The sequence below is a fragment of the Plasmodium knowlesi genome, assembly GCF_000006355.2.
Source record: "Plasmodium knowlesi strain H genome assembly, chromosome: 12".
NCBI classification, from domain to species: domain Eukaryota; phylum Apicomplexa; class Aconoidasida; order Haemosporida; family Plasmodiidae; genus Plasmodium; species Plasmodium knowlesi.
The window spans coordinates 1-19,904 of NC_011913.2; the positions used below are offsets into that span (position 1 = coordinate 1).

At 37.1% G+C, this 19,904-nt stretch overlaps 2 protein-coding genes across 2 annotated transcripts; both read left to right on the forward strand.

Moving 5' to 3' along the window:
* Positions 1–1,038: 1,038 nt before the first annotated feature.
* PKNH_1200100 (SICAvar, type I (fragment)) lies at positions 1,039–12,162 on the forward strand (the record flags this gene model as incomplete). The annotated part of the gene is made up of 9 exons (XM_039113767.1): positions 1,039–1,119; positions 2,312–2,938; positions 3,275–3,815; positions 4,117–4,211; positions 4,332–4,979; positions 7,789–8,412; positions 8,595–9,278; positions 10,672–11,328; positions 11,746–12,162. Coding segments are annotated over 9 exons (4,374 nt in total), but the record flags the coding sequence as incomplete, so codon positions are not given.
* A 3,853-nt stretch (positions 12,163–16,015) lies between these two features.
* Positions 16,016–18,968, forward strand: PKNH_1200200 (SICAvar, type II (fragment); the record flags this gene model as incomplete). The annotated part of the gene is made up of 3 exons (XM_039113768.1): positions 16,016–16,043; positions 17,313–17,821; positions 18,534–18,968. The coding sequence occupies 3 exons, from the start codon at positions 16,016–16,018 to the stop codon at positions 18,966–18,968; spliced, it is 972 nt and encodes a 323-aa protein (XP_038969787.1).
* Between the last annotated feature and the right edge of the window lie 936 nt (positions 18,969–19,904).

A 19,904-nucleotide genomic window follows, 5' to 3' on the forward strand; every position in this document is an offset into this window, starting at 1 on the left:
GGGTAAAGGAAAGACTACTTAGGGGTAAGGAAGGACTACTTAGGGGTAAAGGAAAGACTACGTAGGGGTAAGGAAAGACTACGTAGGGGTAAGGAAAGACTACTTAGGGGTAAGGAAAGACTACTTAGGGGTAAGGAAAGACTACTTAGGGGTGAGGAAAGACTACTTAGGGGTATAGAAAGACTACGTAGGGGTAAGGAAAGACTACGTAGGGGTAAGGAAAGACTACTTAGGGGTATAGAAAGACTACGTAGGGGTAAGGAAAGACTACGTAGGGGTAAGGAAAGACTACGTAGGGGTAAGGAAAGACTACTTAGGGGTAAGGAAAGACTACTTAGGGGTAAGGAAAGACTACTTAGGGGTAAGGAAAGACTACTTAGGGGTAAGGAAAGACTACTTAGGGGTAAGGAAAGACTACTTAGGGGTAAGAAAAGACTACTTAGGGGTAAGGAAAGACTACTTAGGGGTATAGAAAGACTACTTAGGGGTAAGGGAAGACTACTTAGGGGTAAGGAAAGAATGTTTTAGGGGTATAGAAAGATTACTTAGTGGTATAGAAAGACTACTTAGGGGTAAGGAAAGACTACTTAGGGGTAAGAAAAGACTACTTAGGGGTAAGGAAAGACTACTTAGGGGTATAGAAAGACTACTTAGGGGTAAGGGAAGACTACTTAGGGGTATAGAAAGACTACTTAGGGGTAAGGAAAGACTACTTAGGGGTAAGGAAAGACTACTTAGGGGGGGGTGAAAGGGAAGACTACTTAGGGGTATAGAAAGACTACTTAGGGGTGGGAGAAAGGAAGACTGTTTAGGGGGAAAGGAAGTAAGATTTAGGGGGAAGGAAGGAAGGTTTAGGGGGAAGGAAGGAAGGTTTAGGGGGAAGGAAGGAAGGTTTAGGGGGAAGGAAAGAGTGTTTAGGGGGGGGGGGGGGGGGAAGGAAAGGGAAACAACATACATATACACAACACAATTTCATCATTCTCCTTTATTTTTTTTACAGCTCAAGTATGCATCAAAGAAGCACAGGATGACTCCAACGGCAACGCCCTATGCAATCGCCTAGGATGTATAGAGAACTATTTGAAGGCCTTAGATGGACAAAATGCAAGTACCGCTACGGTAAGACAAAGAAAGACAACATGAATGTACATACATATACGTATATGTATATATACGTCTATATGTACATACATATATGTACGTACATATACATACATGTATATGTATACACATATACATGTATGTATACATGTACACATATGTACACTTACATATATATACATACACATATACATGTATGTATACATGTACACATATGTACACTTACATATATATACATACACAAATGCATATATGTATACACATATATGTATAGAAGTGTACGCAGACATATGTAAAGGCATACATGTATATGAATACATGTATACAGATGCATACATATGTATACACATATATGTATAGAAGTGTACGCAGACATATGTAAAGGCATACATGTATATGAATACATGTATACAGATGCATACATATGCAGACACATACATGTATATGTATATACATATGTATATATGTGTATACATATATATACATATACATACATATATATGCATACATATGCAGACGCATATGCGTATATACATATATGTATACGTATGTATATATATATATACATATAGAAGGATGTACATATGCATACGTATGTACGTATGTACATATACGCATATACATACATGTATATACATATGTATATACATATACAAGGATGTACAGATGTATGTACATATATACATACATGTATATATACGCATATACATGTACGAATGTACATGTACACATATGTACGTATGTACATATACATATGTACATATATACATACATGTATATATACGCATATACATGTACGAATGTACATGTACACATATGTACGTATGTACATATACATATACATATATACATACATATGTGTGCATACATATGCAGACACATATGCGTATATACATATATACGTATATATATATGTATGTACAGATGTACAGATATATACATACATACGTACATATACATACGTATACATGTATATACATATACATGGATGTGCAGATGCATATACACATACATACATATGTACGTATGTACATATGTATGTAGACATATATGTATACACATATGTGTATACATATATACATGTATACGTATGTATATGTACGTATGTATGTATACATATGTATGTATACATACATATGTATATATGCATATGCATTTATGCATATGCATATATATATATATATATATATATATATTACTACATATATAGGACAACTTCTGGACGGAGAATGATGGCGCCGTGGCAACACTATGGAAAGAGTTGTCCGAAGAAATGGAGAAGAATGGCACACAGGATCAGACGGAATGTGAAGGATTGCAAAATCCATCTGCCGTAGCGGCATGCAAGTATTTGCATGCCGGCTTAAAGCAACTGTATACGGCGTCGTCGTCGACGACGACGTCGTCGGCGCCGGCAGGCGCCGACGTCTTAAAGAACAACCCATCGTTTAGACAAACGATGGGTTGTTTTTTACTTCACGCTTATGCAAAACACATGAAAGAAAAAGCAACTTGTCTTATTGATGATGGTATACAGAAAGCTTTCACACTTGGGGAGGAACTCAGTAAAAGTGGTGGTAAGGGCAGTAATTGCACTAATGGACAATGTATTCCGTGCAAATGGGAAGAAGAAAAATTTGGCGAATGCCAAATTAAAACAAAGGACAATGGCGATCAGGAGAATGTTGAGAAAAAATTGAAGGGCATCATTGAGGAAGACAAGGACGACCACATTAAGACAATGGCAAAGAAAATAAACGAAGTGACCCAACTCTGTGACCAAGTCAAATGTGTAACGAAACGCTGGATGAGTCATAATGGCAACACGAACAACTGGGTACATGAATAACCATTACACATACATATGCACTTATCTATATGTATAAGTGTATATGTACATACATATACATATACACATATATACATATATGTACATATATGTATATACGTATACACTCATATATACATATACATATATATGTACATATGTATGTACGTACATATATATACTTACATATATATGTATATGCACATACATATATACGTATGTGTATACGTATGTATACATGTGTATGTATATACATATGTATATACATATGTATATATGCATATGCATTTATGCATATGCATATATATATATATATATATATATATATATATATATTACTTATAGGGTAAAGTATGGGAACAAGTTCCAGAGCAGCTTAAGGCTCTTGCCGAAGCCACTAAGGAAGAGAAGAGGAAGGAAGTGGAAACTATGAAGTTCTGCAGCGGTCTCAATGAGAAGGGAGGAAAGGATGCTTGCATCCTTATAGCAGCAGGATTAAAAAACCTCTACGACATCAAGGAAGATAAAGCCAACGGTAACGACCCCGTTACGGCATCGTTCCAGAGAACGATGCAATGTGTTTTATTAAATGCCATTGCAGATAAATTAGAAAGTAACGACTTTCCATGTAAGGATGAAAAGAAAGTAAAGGATGGGATAAATAAAGCATTTGGGGAGAGTGAAAAAATTATGGAGAAAGGTAACGGTTGCCAGAATAATGATAAATGTTTTAAGTGTCCGAGGTTTACGATATCTGATGATTGCAAAATTAAAACAAATGACAGCAAGGAACGGCCACTGAAGAACGAAATTGACTTAAGGTTGAAGGAAGATAATCTTGCTAATAATAGTTCCTTATCGAAGTCTTCTCTTATCAAGACCATATGTAAGTAGAAAGAACGTAATCACTACCAAGTTTTGGTACTGCTGGTACGAACACTACCAAATGTTGGTACCACTACCACATTTCGGTAGTAATGGTAGTTGTGTTGGTTGTATGTTGGTAACAACCAACATACTAACACAACCAGCACAACCAACACAACCAACACAACCAACACAACCAACACAACCAACATACTAACATACTAACATAACCAACCTACTAACATAACCAACAGAAGCAGAATGTGCAGGAACAATTTTATCTCTTTTTTTTTTTTTTTTTTTTTTCGGTATCTGTATAGGTAAACCATGTACTGGGGACGAGAACAAGGATTTCTGTAAACAGTTCGAGTGTGTAGCACAGAAATGGAAGAAGAATAGAGGAAAGCCGAACTACGTAAGAAACCTTATTTTAATATTACAAAATTTGCTGCGTGCAATGTACATACATGTATGTACATATGTATACGTCTATGTACGTATATATATATATATCCACCTGGAACCATATTTTTAGGATGACCTGATTGTTGACTCCCCCTGGCTCCTCACGGGACCTCTGGGTGGAATGAATAATGGAACGAAGGGGCCGGCAGCTGTCAATGAGTACTGCAAGGACAACAACGGTAAAGAGTGGGGCACGGACGCCCATGGCACGGCAAACAGGATCGCCTGTGAGCTCGTTGCAGGCGGTTTGCAGTACATATCTAAAATTCAGCAATCCTATTCGACGAAGGACGACAATAATCCTTACGATAACCAAGAGTTCAAACAGTTCGTTTCCTGTTTACTGTTAAAGGGGGTCGTACAGAAAATGAAGAACGAGAGTATAATTTGCAACATAGACGAAGGAATTAAGGCCGCTTTTTTAAAGGCAGACAAAATTAAAGACGACCACTGCCAGAATGGTAGACCCTGCATTGTTTGCAAATGGACAGACGAGGACTATGACAAACTTGGCAGTTGCACCGTCGACCGCGCCAATGTCAATGTAAAGGAGAAATTGGAGAAATTAATCACGATGGACAAGAAGACCGAAGTCAACAAAACCTTGGAATCAATAACAAAAGCAGGCGGGAATAGTGGCACTTTATGTCAACGACTCCAATGTTTATCATCAAAAGTTGAAGCACTTAAATTGCAGGGACAATCGAACACGAGTGCGGTAAGTAGAATAAAAAGGAGTAAAAAGAAAAGGAATGAAAAAGAGAAGGAATACGGAAAAAAAAAAAAAAAAAAAAAAAAAGAAAAAATTCAGATTCCCCGTTTAGGAGTAAGGTTCCAGGGGTATTGGAATGAGGTTCAGGTTATAGGAAGCAGGTTGTAGGGCTGTTAGAAGTCAGATTCCGGGTTCAGGAAAGAAGGTTCTAAGGGTATTGGGATGAGATTCAGGGTATAGGGAGAAGGTTGTTGGGGTGTTGAAATAAGGTTGTTGGGGTGTCCGAATAAGGTTGTTGGGGTGTTAGAATATGGTGGTACGGGTGCTAGAATAAGGTGGTAAGGGTGTTGGAATAACGTCTTAGGGGTGTTGGAATAAGGTTGTAAAGGTACTGGAATAAGGTTGTATAGGTGTTAGAATAAGGTAGTAGGGGTGTTAGAATAAGGTCGCAGGGGTGTTAGAATAAAGTTGTAGGGGTGTTAGAATAAGGTGGTAAGGGTATTAGAATAAGGTTGTTGGAGGTGTTAGAATACGGTGGTAAGAGTGTTAGAATAAGGTGGTAAAGGTGTTAGAATAAGGTGGTAAGGGTGTTAGAATAAGGTGGTATGGGTGTTAGAATAAGGTTGTTCAGGTGCTAGAATAAGGTGGTAAGGGTGTTAGAATAAGGTGGTAAGGGTGTTAGAATAAGGTGGTAAGGGTGTCAGAATAAGGTGGTAAGGGTGTTAGAATATGGTTGTAGGGGTGTCAGAATAGGGTCTTAGGGGTGTCAGAATAGGGTCTTAGGGGTGCCAAAATAGGGTCTTAGAGGTGTTAGAATAAGGTGGTAGGGTTGTTAGAATAAGGTGGTAAGTTTGTTAGAATAAGGTGGTAAAGGTGTCAGAATAAGGTGGTAAAGGTGTCAGAATAAGGTGGTAAGGGTGTTAGAATAAGATGGTAAGGGTGTTAGAATAAGATGGTAAGGGTGTTAGAATAAGGTGGTAAGGGTGTTAGAATAAAGTGGTGGGGGTGCCATAAGCCAGATTCCGGATTTAGGAGTAGGGTTCCGGGTTTAGGAGTAGGGTTCCGGGTTTAGGAGTAGGGTTCCGGGTTTAGGAGTAGGGTTCCGGGTTTAGGAATAGGGTTCCGAGTTTAGGAGTAGGGTTCCGGGTTTAGGAGTAGGGTTCCGGGTTTAGGAGTAGGGTTCCGGGTTTAGGAGTAGGGTTCCGGGTTTCGGAGTAGGGTTCCAGGTTTCGGAGTAGGGTTCCGGGTTTAGGAGTAGGGTTCCGGGTTTAGGAGTAGGGTTCCGGGTTTAGGAGTAGGGTTCCGGGTTTAGGAGTAGGGTTCCGGGTTTAGGAGTAGGGTTCCGGGTTTAGGAGTAGGGTTCCGGGTTTAGGAGTAGGGTTCCGGGTTTAGGAGTAGGGTTCCGGGTTTAGGAGTAGGGTTCCGGGTTTAGGAGTAGGGTTCCGGGTTTAGGAGTAGGGTTCCGGGTTTAGGAGTAGGGTTCCGGGTTTAGGAGTAGGGTTCCGGGTTTAGGAGTAGGGTTCCGGGTTTAGGAGTAGGGTTCCGGTTTTAGGAGGAAGGTTGTAGAAATGTTAGAAGTCAGATTCCGGTTTCAGGAATAAGGTTGTAGAGGTGTTAGAATATGGTTTTAGGGTATAGGACTAAGGTTTTATAGTAGAAGAGTAAGGTTTTAGCGTATAGGAGTAAGGTTTTAGGGTATAGGAATAAGGTTTCAGGGGTATAGGAATGAGGATTCCGGGTATTGGAATAAGGTTGTATGGGTATAGGAATAAGGCTGTAGTGATGTTATTGTAAGGTTGTAGGGTACAGGAGTAACGTTTTAGGGAATTGGAATAAGGTTATAGGTGTGTTAGAATAAGGTTGTAGGGGTATTGGTATCATGTTCAGGGTATAAGAAGAAGGTTGTTGGGGTGTTCGAATAAAGGTTGTAAGGGTGTTAGAATAAGGTAGTAAAGGTGTTAGAATAGGGTCTTAAGGGTGTCAGAATAGGGTCTTAGGGGTGTCAGAATAGGGTCTTAGGGGTGTCACAATAAGGTGGTAGGGGTCTCAGAATAGGGTCTTAGGGGTGTCAGAATAAGGTGGTAATGGTGTTAGAATAAGGTGATAAGGGTGTTAGAATAAGGTTGTAAGGGTGTTAGAATAAGGTGGTAAGGGTGTTAGAATGAGGTGGTAAGGTTGTTAGAATGAGGTGGTAAAAGTGTTAGAATAAGGTGGTAGGTCTGTTAGAATAAGGTGGTAAGGGTGTTCGAATAAGGTTGTTGGGGTGTTGGAAGAAGGTTGGGGGGGTGTTAGAATAAGGTTGGGGGGGTGTCAGAATAAAGGTTGTATGGTTGTTAGAATAAGGTAGTAAGAATGTCAGAATAAGGTGGTAAGGTTGTTAGAATAAGGTGGTAAGGGTGTTAGAATAAGGTTTTAAGGGTATGGGAATAAGGTTCCACGGTTTAGTACTTAGGTTTCAGGGTTTAGGACTTAGGTTTCGGGGTTAGCTTTAGTTAATTTAGGGGGGGAGAGGAAAGACTCCTCGCCGACAGAGACCGGATACTACACACCAACCGGATACTACACACCAACCGGATACTATAAACCAACCGGATACTACACACTAACCGAATGGCAGAAAACAGGATGGAAGAAGAGAAAAAAAAAAAGAAAAGAATGTATACTTACACATATACATGTATGTATATGTATGTATATACATATACATATGTGTATATGTATATATGCATATGCATTTATGCATATGCATATATATATATATATATATATATATATATATATATATATGTATATATATATTTATTCCTCTTTGCAGAGCACATTTTGGACAGAGGATGGCGACGTTGGCAAACTATGGAAAGAACTGGCAAAAGAAATGAAGGATAAAGGTACACAGAACCAACAGGAATGCAGCACAGTCGATAGTAATAGACAACCCACCGACCCAGAAAAGAGGGCATGCAACCATCTTACAGCAGGTTTCAACAAACTAAAGGAAATTCCATCGAATGCAACTTCAAGCTACCCCATCTTGAAGGACAACCCACTGTTGAGACAAACAGTGGGTTGTTTCCTTCTTAAGGAATATGCAAAGAAAATGCAAGGTCAATCCACTTGTGTTATCACTTCCGGTTTAAAGAAAGCTTTCGACACTGCTTCCAATGGTTCAGATGGAATACAATGCAAATGGGAGGACAACTATGACGACTGCAACATTACCTCAACTGGCAACACGCAAACTCCAGTAACGAACAAATTAGAACACGTTCAGGACAAAATTAAGACCGCCGCAGAAGACAACCTAAAGAAAATAAATCACATGGATAAGTTATGCGACTATATTAAATGTGCCGCACCTAATTGGTTCAAGAGCAAACTCTCCCCAACCACGACTGGAGTTGGTAGTAGTGGTACTCCTGCTACTCCAACCAAGACTTGGGTAAGTACTACTATATAAATATATATATATATAAATATATATACATGTATGTATATATACATATGTATGTATATGTACGTATGTATACATATGTCTGTATACATATACATATATAAATATATGTATATGCATATGCGTATGCATATGCATATATATATATATATCCTTTTTTTTCTTTACAGTGTGACTTTTGGGAGAATGAAGGCGTCAAACCTAAACTGAAGACGATGTTCGAGAAAATCAGTAGTGAAGGTACAGGCGGGACTATATATTGTAAATATTTCGGTGATGGTAATGAACGGAGCGTTGAAAGAAAAGCATGTAATCATATCATAGCAGGATTAAAGCACATTAATAGCATTACAGGGGGCAATAATGGTGACTCCCAGAAGGAAGCCAAGCAACTGTTCGAAAGAACAGTTGCTTGTATTGCTCTTAACATGTACGCTGATGAAATTGTTAAAAGATCGAAGGACAAATGTCCCATTGATGAATCTAAAATACAAAGCATGTTTGATTTCTGGAATCGAACTAATAAACCTCCGTCTTCGCCTCCATGTAATGGTGCTAATACTAATGATTGTTTTAAATGCACAAGGCACGCTGACTTCAGTTCTTGCAACCTCCTGGTTGATAAAGAATTAATTGGAACACCAAAATCTGGTCCAAGTACAACTTGCAATGATAACGACAACAATACCAATAAGAATGTCTCCAAAAAAATCGACGACTTACTCAAAGGGGAATCTAAAATGGAAGAAACATTAAATAAAATAAATGAAATGGACACTTTCTGTTCTGAACTCCAATGTGCAGCAAGGAAATGGAACTTTACAGAAAACAATAAAGGAACAGCACCATCTTGGGTAAGCATAGACAACTGCGTATATACGTATATATATGTATACATATATACATACATATAAGTATATACATGTATATATATATATATGTATACATATGTATTTATGTATACATATATATGTATATATGTATGTATATATATGTATAAATATACATATATAGTCGTATATATGTCCATATGTAAATATAAATGTATATGTATATATGCACATATATACGTATAAGTATGTCCATATATGTATATATATATATATATATATGTATATGTATACATATATGTATATGTATATATATATATATGTATATGTATATATATATATATGTATATGTATATATATATGTATAATGAAAATGGATGAAAAAAAGAAAGTGAAATAAGAAAACAAAATAGAGAAAGGAAATTCAGATTCCGCGCTTAGGAGTACAGACCTAAGAGTACAGGTAGAGGGTTGTTGGGGTGTTGGAATGATGTTGTTTGGGGTGTTGGAATGATGTTGTTGGGGTGTTGGAATGATGTTGTTGGGGTGTTGGAATAATGTTGTTGGGGTGTTGCAATGATGTTGTTTGGGGTGTTGGAATAATGTTGTTGGGGGTGTTGGAATGATGTTGTTGTGGTGTTGGAATGATGCTGTTTGGGGTGTTGGAATGAGGTTGCTGGGGTGTCCGAATAAGGTTGGGGGGGTGTTAGAATAAGGTGGTAAGGTTGTTAGAATAAGGTGATAAGGGTGTTAGAATAAGGTGATAAGGGTGTTAGAATAAGGTTGTAAGGTTGTTAGAATAAGGTTGTAAGGGTATTATAATAAAGTTGTAAGGGTATAAGAGTAAGGTTTTAAGGGTATGGGAATAAGGTTCCACGGTTTAGGACTTAGGTTTCAGGGTTTAGGAGTAAGGTTCCGGGGTTAGCTTTAGCTACTTTAGGGGGGGAGAGGAAAGACTCCTCGAATCCACCGACCAATCCAAATCCATCTCCCAAGTGAAGGAAACATTATCCACCATAAATGAAATGAACACTTTCTGTAGTAAAATGCAATGTGCAGTAAAACAATACTACGCAAAAGTCAAAAACCCTAATGCAAATAGCAGCAAGGTGACTTGGGTAAGTGGTAACCAACATCCATAACATTAACAACCAATATACATATATATTCGTATAAATGTATAAATGTACACATATATAGTCCTATATATGTATATATATGTATATATGTATATGTATATATGTATATGTATGTATATATGTATATATGTACATGTAAGAGTATATATGTATATGTATGTATATATGTATATATATATATATGTATATATATATGTATACACATATGTGTATACATATGTGTATACATATACATATATATTTTTTTTTAACTCCCTTCCTTCTTCTTTAATTATCAGAGCGACATAGACAAGGACGCCAAGGATGAATTAACGAAACTTATAGAAGATATGATGCAACCTTCGAAGCAGAAGGACGTTGACAAATACTGCAAAGACAAGGAAAATGAATGGTATAAACTTGGCCATAAACAAAGCAAAACAAATAAAGCAGCTTGTTTACTTTTTGCTTCAGGATTAAAGCACATTTATGGCCGTGCCAACGGCCAAAAGAAGGATAGGTTTAAGGGCCCATCGTTTGAACAAACGATGGGTTGTTTATTTCTTAAAGAATATTCAAAACAATTGCAAACAATGGCAAATGAGAAGAAAAAAGGACATAGTTGGGTACATCCTCTTTGTGACATAGATAAGGGCATAAAACATGCTTTTGATAAAAGTAAAAACATTATGGAAGAAACATCTCCATGCAATAATGGTAATAATTCTTGTTTTGAATGCACACAAAAGGAAGATTATTATAAATGCAAAATTGGCGATGATGATATAGGAAGTAAATCTAATGAATTGTTCAAAGACGAAGCGAAACAAACCCATTTGCAACAAACATTAGAGAATACAGTCTGTCCCATCCTTCTTACGGATCTCCTTACCCCTTTTCTTCCTTTGGCTCCTGTCTCTATTGGTCTTTCTGCTATGGCTTATTACCTTTGGAAGGTAAGATAAAAAAAAAAGATAAAAAAAAAATTTTTTAATGGACAAAATTAATAAAAAAAAAAAAAATTAATGAAAATAAAAAATTTTAATGGTTAATAGGAAAAAAAAATTTTTTTAATGGTTAAAAGGAAAAAAAAAATTTTTTAATGGTTAAAAGGAAAAAAAAATTTTTTTAATGGTTAAAAGGAAAAAAAAAATTTTAAAGGACACATTTAATAGTTAAAAGGAAAAAAAAATTTTAATGGACAAAATTAATGGGAAAAAATTTTTTTTAATGGTTAAAAGGAAAAAAATTTTTTTTAATGGTTAAAAAAAATAAAATAAAATAAATGTGTAAAAAGAACATTTCACAATCTTCTTAACAAAAATATCCTCTCATATTTTTTTTTTTTTTTTTTTTTTTTTATTTTTTTGAAGTATTTTGGTCCTCTTGGTAAAGGAGGACCACGTTTCAGAAGATCTCCTGGTGAAATTCCTGGTCCGTCAGTACAAGAACAAGTCCTCGATCATGTGGAAGAAGCTGGTCCACATGAATATCAATTGGTGAAGGAACGAAAACGGCGTTCTTCTCCAACGAGAACGAAACGTTCTGGTCGCACGATTATTGAAATTCATTTTGAAGTGTTGGACGAATGTCAAAAAGGGGACACACAATCGAACCAGAAGGATTTTCTGGAACTTTTGGTTCAAGAGTTCATGGGATCGGAATTTATGGAAGAAGAACAGGTTCCTAAGGAAGAGGTTCTTATGGAAGGGGTTCCAATGGAAAGTATTCCTTTGGAGCAGGTTCCAATGGAACGTGTTCCAAGTTTAGGTTCCGGGTTTATGGTTTAAGATTCACATTTCAGTGTTCATGCTGTAGGGTTTATGGTCTCAGGTTCACGGTTCAGGGTTTAGGTTTTATGGTTGACGGTTTAGTTTTTATGGTTTCAGCGTTTAGGGTTTAGTGTTCACGGTTCAGGGTTTATTGTTTAAGATGAAGGATATTGGTTTCATACCCCTTTTTGTCCTTTTTATTTTTTTTTTTTTCCTTTTTATATTTTCTTAAAAAAAGAAAAAAGAAAAAAGAAAAAAGAAAAAAGAAAAAAAGAAAAAAAAGAAGATTCTTTCTTCCATATTTATTTCTTATTTTGTTTGCAAAAATTTTTTCTTTTTTTTTTTTTGGGGGGTGAAAGGACACCCTTTTGTTTATAGAAAAAAAAAAAAAAAAAACATTCTTCTTTTTTTTTTTAAGAACACACATTCTTTTCTTTTCTTTTTTTTTCCATTTTCAAAAAATATTTTTTCTTCCTTTTTTTTTTTTACGCTTGTGAAAAATATATTTTCTTCTTTTTTTTTTTTTTTTTTCTGCGGAAAGCAGGAAGATAAGCGCGCGCTCATATTGTGATGTGTCCGGTCCGCGAACACACAAAAAAAAAAAAAAAAAAAAAGAAAAGGAAAGGACGGTGGATGATGAAATATATTACAGTTGCAAAAGGTCGCAAAATATAAAGGAAAAACACACACTTATCCGACACAAGGAAATATTGTGTATACATATGTGTTGGCACAAACAACTTTATCGAAATACACATACACTCTACACAAAAAATTTATACAGAATAACGAGAATATCCGGAAATGGCTGGATTTAGCGTTCCGGTTCAGGGTAAAAGTTGGTTCCGGGTTAAGAGTAAAGTAGGTTCCGGGTTAAAGGTAAAAGTGGGTTCCGGGTTAAGGATAAAAGTGGGTTACGGGTTAAGGATAAAAGTAGGTTCCGGGTTAAAGGTAATGTAGGTTCCGGGTTAAAGGTAATGTAGGTTCCGGGTTAAGGGTACAGTATGTTCCGGGTTAAGAGTAAAGTTGGTTCCGGGTTATAAGTAATGTTGGTTCCGGGTTAAGTGTAAGATGGGTTCCGGGTTAAGGATAAAAGTGGGTTCCAGGTTAAGGATAAAAGTGGGTTCCAGGTTAAGGATAAGGTAGGTTCCGGGTTAAGGATAAAAGTGGGTTCAGGGTTAAGGATAAAAGTGGGTTCAGGGTTAAGGATAAAAGTGGGTTCCGGGTTAAGGGTAAAGTAGGTTCCGGGTTAAGGGTAAAGTGGGTTCCGGGTTAAGGGTAAAGTGGGTTCCGGGTTAAGGGTAAAGAGGGTTCCGGGTTAATGGTAAAGTGGGTTCCGGGTTAAGGGTAAAGTGGGTTCCGGGTTAAGGGTAATGTGGGTTTCGGACTAAGTTTAAAGTAGGTTCCGGTTTAAGGATAAGGTGGCTTCAGGGTTAAAAATAAGGTAGGTTCCGGGTTAAAAGTAAAGTGGGTTTCGGGTTGAGGATAAGGTGGGTTCCGGGTTAAGAATAAGGTAGGTTCCGGGTTAAAGGTAAAAGTGGGTTCGGGGTTAAGGATAAAAGTGGGTTCGGGGTTAAGGATAAAAGTGGGTTCGGGGTTAAGGATAAAAGTGGGTTCGGGGTTAAGGATAAAAGTGGGTTCCGGGTTAAGAATAAGGTAGGTTCCGGGTTAAGGTTAAGGTGGGTTCCGGGTTAAAGGTAAAAGTGGGTTCCGGGTTAAAGGTAAAAGTGGGTTCCGGGTTAAAGGTAAAAGTGGGTTCTGGCTTAAGGGTAAAAGTGGGTTCTGGCTTAAGGGTAAAAGTTGGTTCCGGGTTAAGGGTAAAAGTTGGTTCCGGGTTAAGGGTAAAAGTTGGTTACGGGTTAAGGGTAAAAGTTGGTTCCGGGTTAAGGATAAAAGTGGGTTCCGGGTTAAGGGTAAAGTAGGTTCCGGGTTAAGGGTAAAGTGGGTTCCGGGTTAAGGGTAAAGTGGGTTCCGGGTTAAGGGTAAAGAGGGTTCCGGGTTAATGGTAAAGTGGGTTCCGGGTTAAGGGTAAAGTGGGTTCCGGGTTAAGGGTAATGTGGGTTTCGGACTAAGTTTAAAGTAGGTTCCGGTTTAAGGATAAGGTGGCTTCAGGGTTAAAAATAAGGTAGGTTCCGGGTTAAAAGTAAAGTGGGTTTCGGGTTGAGGATAAGGTGGGTTCCGGGTTAAGAATAAGGTAGGTTCCGGGTTAAGGTTAAGGTGGGTTCCGGGTTAAAGGTAAAAGTGGGTTCCGGGTTAAGGGTAAAAGTGGGTTCCGGGTTAAGGATAAAAGTGGGTTCAGGGTTAAGGATAAAAGTGGGTTCCGGGTTAAGGTAAGGTGGGTTCCGGGTTAAAGGTAAAAGTGGGTTCCGGGTTATGGATAAAAGTGGGTTCCGGTTAAAAATAAGGTAGGTTCCGGGTTAAGGTTAAGGTGGGTTCCGGGTTAAAGGTAAAAGTGGGTTCCGGGTTAAAGGTAAAAGTGGGTTCCGGGTTAAAGGTAAAAGTGGGTTCCGGGTTAAAGGTAAAAGTGGGTTCTGGCTTAAGGGTAAAAGTGGGTTCTGGCTTAAGGTGAATGTAAGATCAGGGTTTGGAGTTATGGTGATAGTAGGATCAGGGTTTAGGGTTAAGGAGCAATTATGATCAGGGTTTAGGGTTAAGTTGAAAGTAGTATCAGGGTTTAGGGTTAGGGTGAATGTTGGATCAGGATTTAGGGTTAAGTTGAAAGTAGTATCAGGGTTCAGTGTTAGAGTGAATATAGGATAACGGTTTAGGTTTAATTTGTGTAGAGTATAGTTTTAGGGTTTTTTAGGTTTAGGTTTAATGTTTGTAGAGTATAGTTTTAGGGTTTAGGGTGTAGATTTTATGTTTGTAGAGTATAGGTGTAGGGTTTATGGGTTCAGGTTTTAGGGTTTAGGATTTAGGTTTAAAGTTTGTAGAGTACAGGTTTAGGGGTTTGGTTTAATGTTCGCATAGTATAGATTTAGTGTTCATGTTTGTGGATTTTGAGCTTATATTAATGTTCTATGGGAGAAGAATGTATAGGTGTATGTATGGGTGGATGAAAATGGATCAAAAAAAGAAAAGGCTAGTGATTGTATAGAGGAGGAGAATATGATTTGTTTGGGAATTAAAATAAACATAAAGGAGGACGAAAAAACTGGAGGAAAACTTAAGGGAAGGAATTAAAAAGGGACAGAAGAAAAGAAGAAGAAAAGAAAAGAAATGCAAGTGGGAAAAATGCTTCATGCAGGAGAGTTTGCGCACATTTTTTTTTTTCTCTCTCCTTGCTTTTTTTTTCACTCTTTTCTTTCATTTCTTATTTTCTCTTTTTTTCTTTTTCTTTTTTATCTATTTTCCTTTTTTTTGTTCTTTTTTTAATATTTTTTTTTATTTATATATTTTTTATTTATATATTTTTTTATTATTTCCTTGTAAATAAGGAAATGTTTTTTCCTTATGTTGGAATGTTTTAATTAGAATGGGGAATGAATTATATAATAGTTGGAAATGTAGGGAGATGTTCTTCTTTTTTTAGAATGTGGGAGATGTTCTTTTTTTTTTTTAGAATGAACTGTTCCTTTTTTCTTTTTTCTTTTATTTATTTATTTTTTTTTTTTTTTTTTTAAACTTATTCTTTCTAATAAACCTATAATTTATAATAAGCCCATTCTTTTTAATATAAATATATATATAGAGAAGGACACACCAAAAAAAAAAAAATTTTTCACATGTTAAATTGAAGCAAATCTACAAATATACAGTACAAAAGCAAAACACAAAATACAGTACAAAAGCAAAACCAACGCATTGGGGAAAAAATGGCACCTATTTCTTTTATAAAAACATCCACATTAATCTTTGCATAGCTATAACTATGGCACCGGACCCAGTATCACAATCAGGTATGAATACTAAAAAGCGAAAAATATATATTTATAATATTTTTTACAACTATAGGGGGAAATTTGGTGTGCGCTAAAACGTATATATATATGTATATATATATTATATATTATTTTTTTCCCCCCACACCAAATTATTATTCATATTTATTATTCATGTTTAAGGAAATAAGGGGGTGAATGAAAGTGTATGGGAAGGAGGGGGCAAGGTTTCAAGTGTATAGGGTTCAGGGTTTAGGGTTTAGGGTTCAGGGTTTAGGGTTTAGGGTTTAGGGTTTAGGGTTTAGGGTTTAGGGTTCAGTGTATAGGAGTAAGATTCCGGGTTCCGGGTTTAGGGTTCAGGGTTTAGGGTTCAGGGTTTAGGGTTCAGGGTTTAGGGTTCAGGGTTTAGGGTTCAGTGTATAGGAGTAAGATTCCGGGTTCCGGGTTTAGGGTTCAGGGTTTAGGGTTCAGTGTATAGGAGTAAGATTCCGGGTTCCGGGTTTATGGTTCAGTGTATAGGAAAAAGATTGCGGGTTCCGGGTTTAGGTTCAGTGTATAGGAGTAACATTTCGGGTTCCGGGTTCATGGTTCCGGGTTCAGGGTTCCGGGTTCAGGGTTCAGGGTTCCGGGTTCAGGGTTCACGGTTCAGGTTTCAGGGTTCAGGGTTCACGGTTCAGGGTTCAGGGTTAAGGGTTCAGGGTTCAGGGTTCACGGTTCAGGGTTAAGGGTTCAGGGTTCAGGGTTCAGGGTTAAGGGTTCAGGGTTCAGGGTTAAGGGTTCAGGGTTCAGGGTTAAGGGTTCAGGGTTCACGGTTCAGGGTTCACGGTTCAGGGTTCACGGTTCGGGGTTCACGGTTCAGGGTTCACGGTTCAGGGTTCACGGTTCAGGGTTCACGGTTCGGGGTTCACGGTTCAGGGTTCACGGTTCAGGGTTCAGGGTTCACGGTTGACGGTTCAGGATTAAAGGTTTTAGGGGTGTTAGAAGTCAAATTCGGGGTTTAGGAATAAAAGTTTTAGGGGTGTTGGAATAAGGTTCTAGTTTTAGGAGTAAAGGTTTTAGGGTATAGGAATAAGGTTCTGTGGGTCATGATTTAGGTTACGGGTTTTGCTTTTGTTGAGTAAGGGGGATAGGAAAAACTCCTCGCAGACAGGGACCGGATACTAGACACTAATTGGATGGCGCGGGAAAAACGGAAACTACACACCACAAACTGACAACCAAAAAAGGAAAAAAGAAAAATTCTGAAATCATAAATTTGTACACATTTTTATTTCATTCATTTTTCAGGTTCAAGTTCAGGAACAAGTTCAAGTTCAAATTCCGCTTCTTCAGGTTCAGGTAGTAATCGTGGTGGTTGGTGGGACGAAGGTCTTTCAGATGTTGTTGCTCGTGCTCGTACGCCAGCACCAGCCGCACCTGCGGCTCCTACTACTATAACGGGTAAAATATTTTACGGTATTCGAGGACTTTGGAGTTTTGGGACAGGAATTCTTGAGAACGTGCAAACAAAAATTGCGACTACGCTGTCTCCAGTTAGATTGATCACAGCAATTCCAAGCGCTTTTAATACTGCTACCGAGGTAGCTGCCCCCGTTATACAGACAGTTCATCAAGCTACAGGAGGTGAAGTACAACCTGTTCCTTCACCCCTACCTACTCCACCGGTGAAACCCGTCGAACCAGTTCCCCCTGCCCCCCCCACGAACCCTACAAAACCATGGGATCGGCTTATCCCTTTTGTTGCTTTGGCTCCTGCTACAATTGCTATTTCTGTTTTTTCCTACTTAATCTGGAAGGTAAGGAATAGAAATAAAAAGAAAAGGAAAAGAAAAGGAATAAAAAGGAATGGAAAGAGGAAAAAAAGAAAAGAGAAGGAATGAAAAGGAAAGGGAAGGAAGGAAAGGAATAAGAGAAGGAAAGGAATAAAAGGAAAGGAATAAAAAGAGAAGGAATAAAAAGAGAAGGAAGAAAAGAAGAAAAAAAAAGAAAAAAAAAAGATTGAATGAATGAATGTGTCAGGGGTATATGTGTAGGATTTCGCATTTTTAGGTTGCGGGATTTATAATATTTTACGGTGTATATGTGTAAGATTTCGCATTTAGGTTGCGGGATATAATATTTTACGGTGTATATGTGTAATATTTGGTATTTAGTTTTGCGGTATATAATATTTTACGGTGTATATGTGTAATATTTGGTATTTAGTTTTGCGGTATATAATATTTTACGGTGTATATGTGTAAGATTTCGCATTTTTAGTTTGCGGGATATAATATTTTACGGTGTAAGGTTCGACGTCATAAGAACAACAATATAAGGCCTGGTATTTAGGTCTTTTAGGGGGAAGTTTTTTTTTTTTTTTTTTAGCACAAAAAAAAAAAAAATAATAAAATAAAAAAATAAAAAAGAGAAAAAAAGAAAAAAAAAAAAAGAAGAAGAAGAAATATAGTACTCCATAATCTTCTTAGCAAAAATATTCTCCCCTTTTTTTTTTTTCTTTCTCTGCAGTATTTTGCTCAACTGCGTAAGATAAGACTCTACAGAAGAGCTCCTTTAAGAATTCCCGGTCCATCCGTACAGGAACAACTCCTTGATCATGTGGAAGAAGCTGGTCCACATGAATATCGATTGGTTAAGGAACGAAAACCTCCATCTGTTCCAGCGAGAACAAAACGTTCTGGTCTCGATCCTGCTGGTGGTGGTCGCGTGAATCGTCGAACGATTATTAAAATTCATTTTGAACTGGTGGACGAATGTCAAAAAGGGAACACAAAATTGACTCAGAATGATTTTCTGGAACTTTTAGTTCGAGAGTTTATGGGAAGTGAATTTATGGAAGAAGAAGAACAGGTTTCTAAGGAAGAGGTTCTTATGGAAGGGGTTCCTATGGAAAGTGTTCCAATGGAACGTGTTCCAATTTTAGGTTCCGTGTTTATGGTTTAAGGTTCCGGGTTCATGGTTTAAGGTTCCGGGTTTATGGTTTCATGGTTTAGGGTTCACAGTTTAGGGTTTACAGTTTAGGGTTCACAGTTTAGGATTCACAGTTTAGGATTCACAGTTTAGGGTTCACAGTTCAGGGTTCACAGTTCAGGGTTCACAGTTCAGGGTTCACAGTTTAGGGTTCACAGTTTAGGGTTCACAGTTTAGTGTTAATGGTTCCGGGTTTAAGGTTCACAGTTTAGGGTTTAGGTTTGACGGTTTAGATTTTATGGTTTCAGCGTTTAGGTTCAGGGTTTTGGGTTCACACTTTAGGGTTTATTGTTTAAGATGAAGGATATTGGTTTCATACCCTTTTTTGTTTTTTTTTAATTATGTGATAAACAGACATAATAAGGCGTTTGAATATTCATGTTATTTCTTAATTTTTTTTAAACTTCTTTTAATATTTTTTTTTTTTTCCTTTTTTTTTTTTTTTTTTGTTGTTGGCACTCTTGTGTAAAGTTGCTTCCAATAGGTGTTATATATTGTTCTCGTAAAAAAATTGTATGGAACATCCGCGCGCTAACACTATATTACGATTTCCGCGCAAAAAAAATGTGGAAGAACGCTAAAACATTCATATAATTAGAACTTTAAAAAAAATAAAATAAAATAAAAAAAGAAAAAAAAAAACCAAATAATGAGAAAAAAAAAAAAATTGTATATTGTATTCATAATATTTTTCGTGTAAAAAAAAAAAATATAATGGTTCCAAATAATCATAAAAACCATGTCTATACCATAATCATTATAAGATGTTCCTAAAACAATTACACAAGTGTGATGATATTCATGCTAAAAAATTACATACACACCAAAAAAAAAAAAAAAAAAGGAAAAATTCATGATTTAATTTTTTGCAATGGGAGATTTTTTTTATTTCGCATGATATAAGGGTTG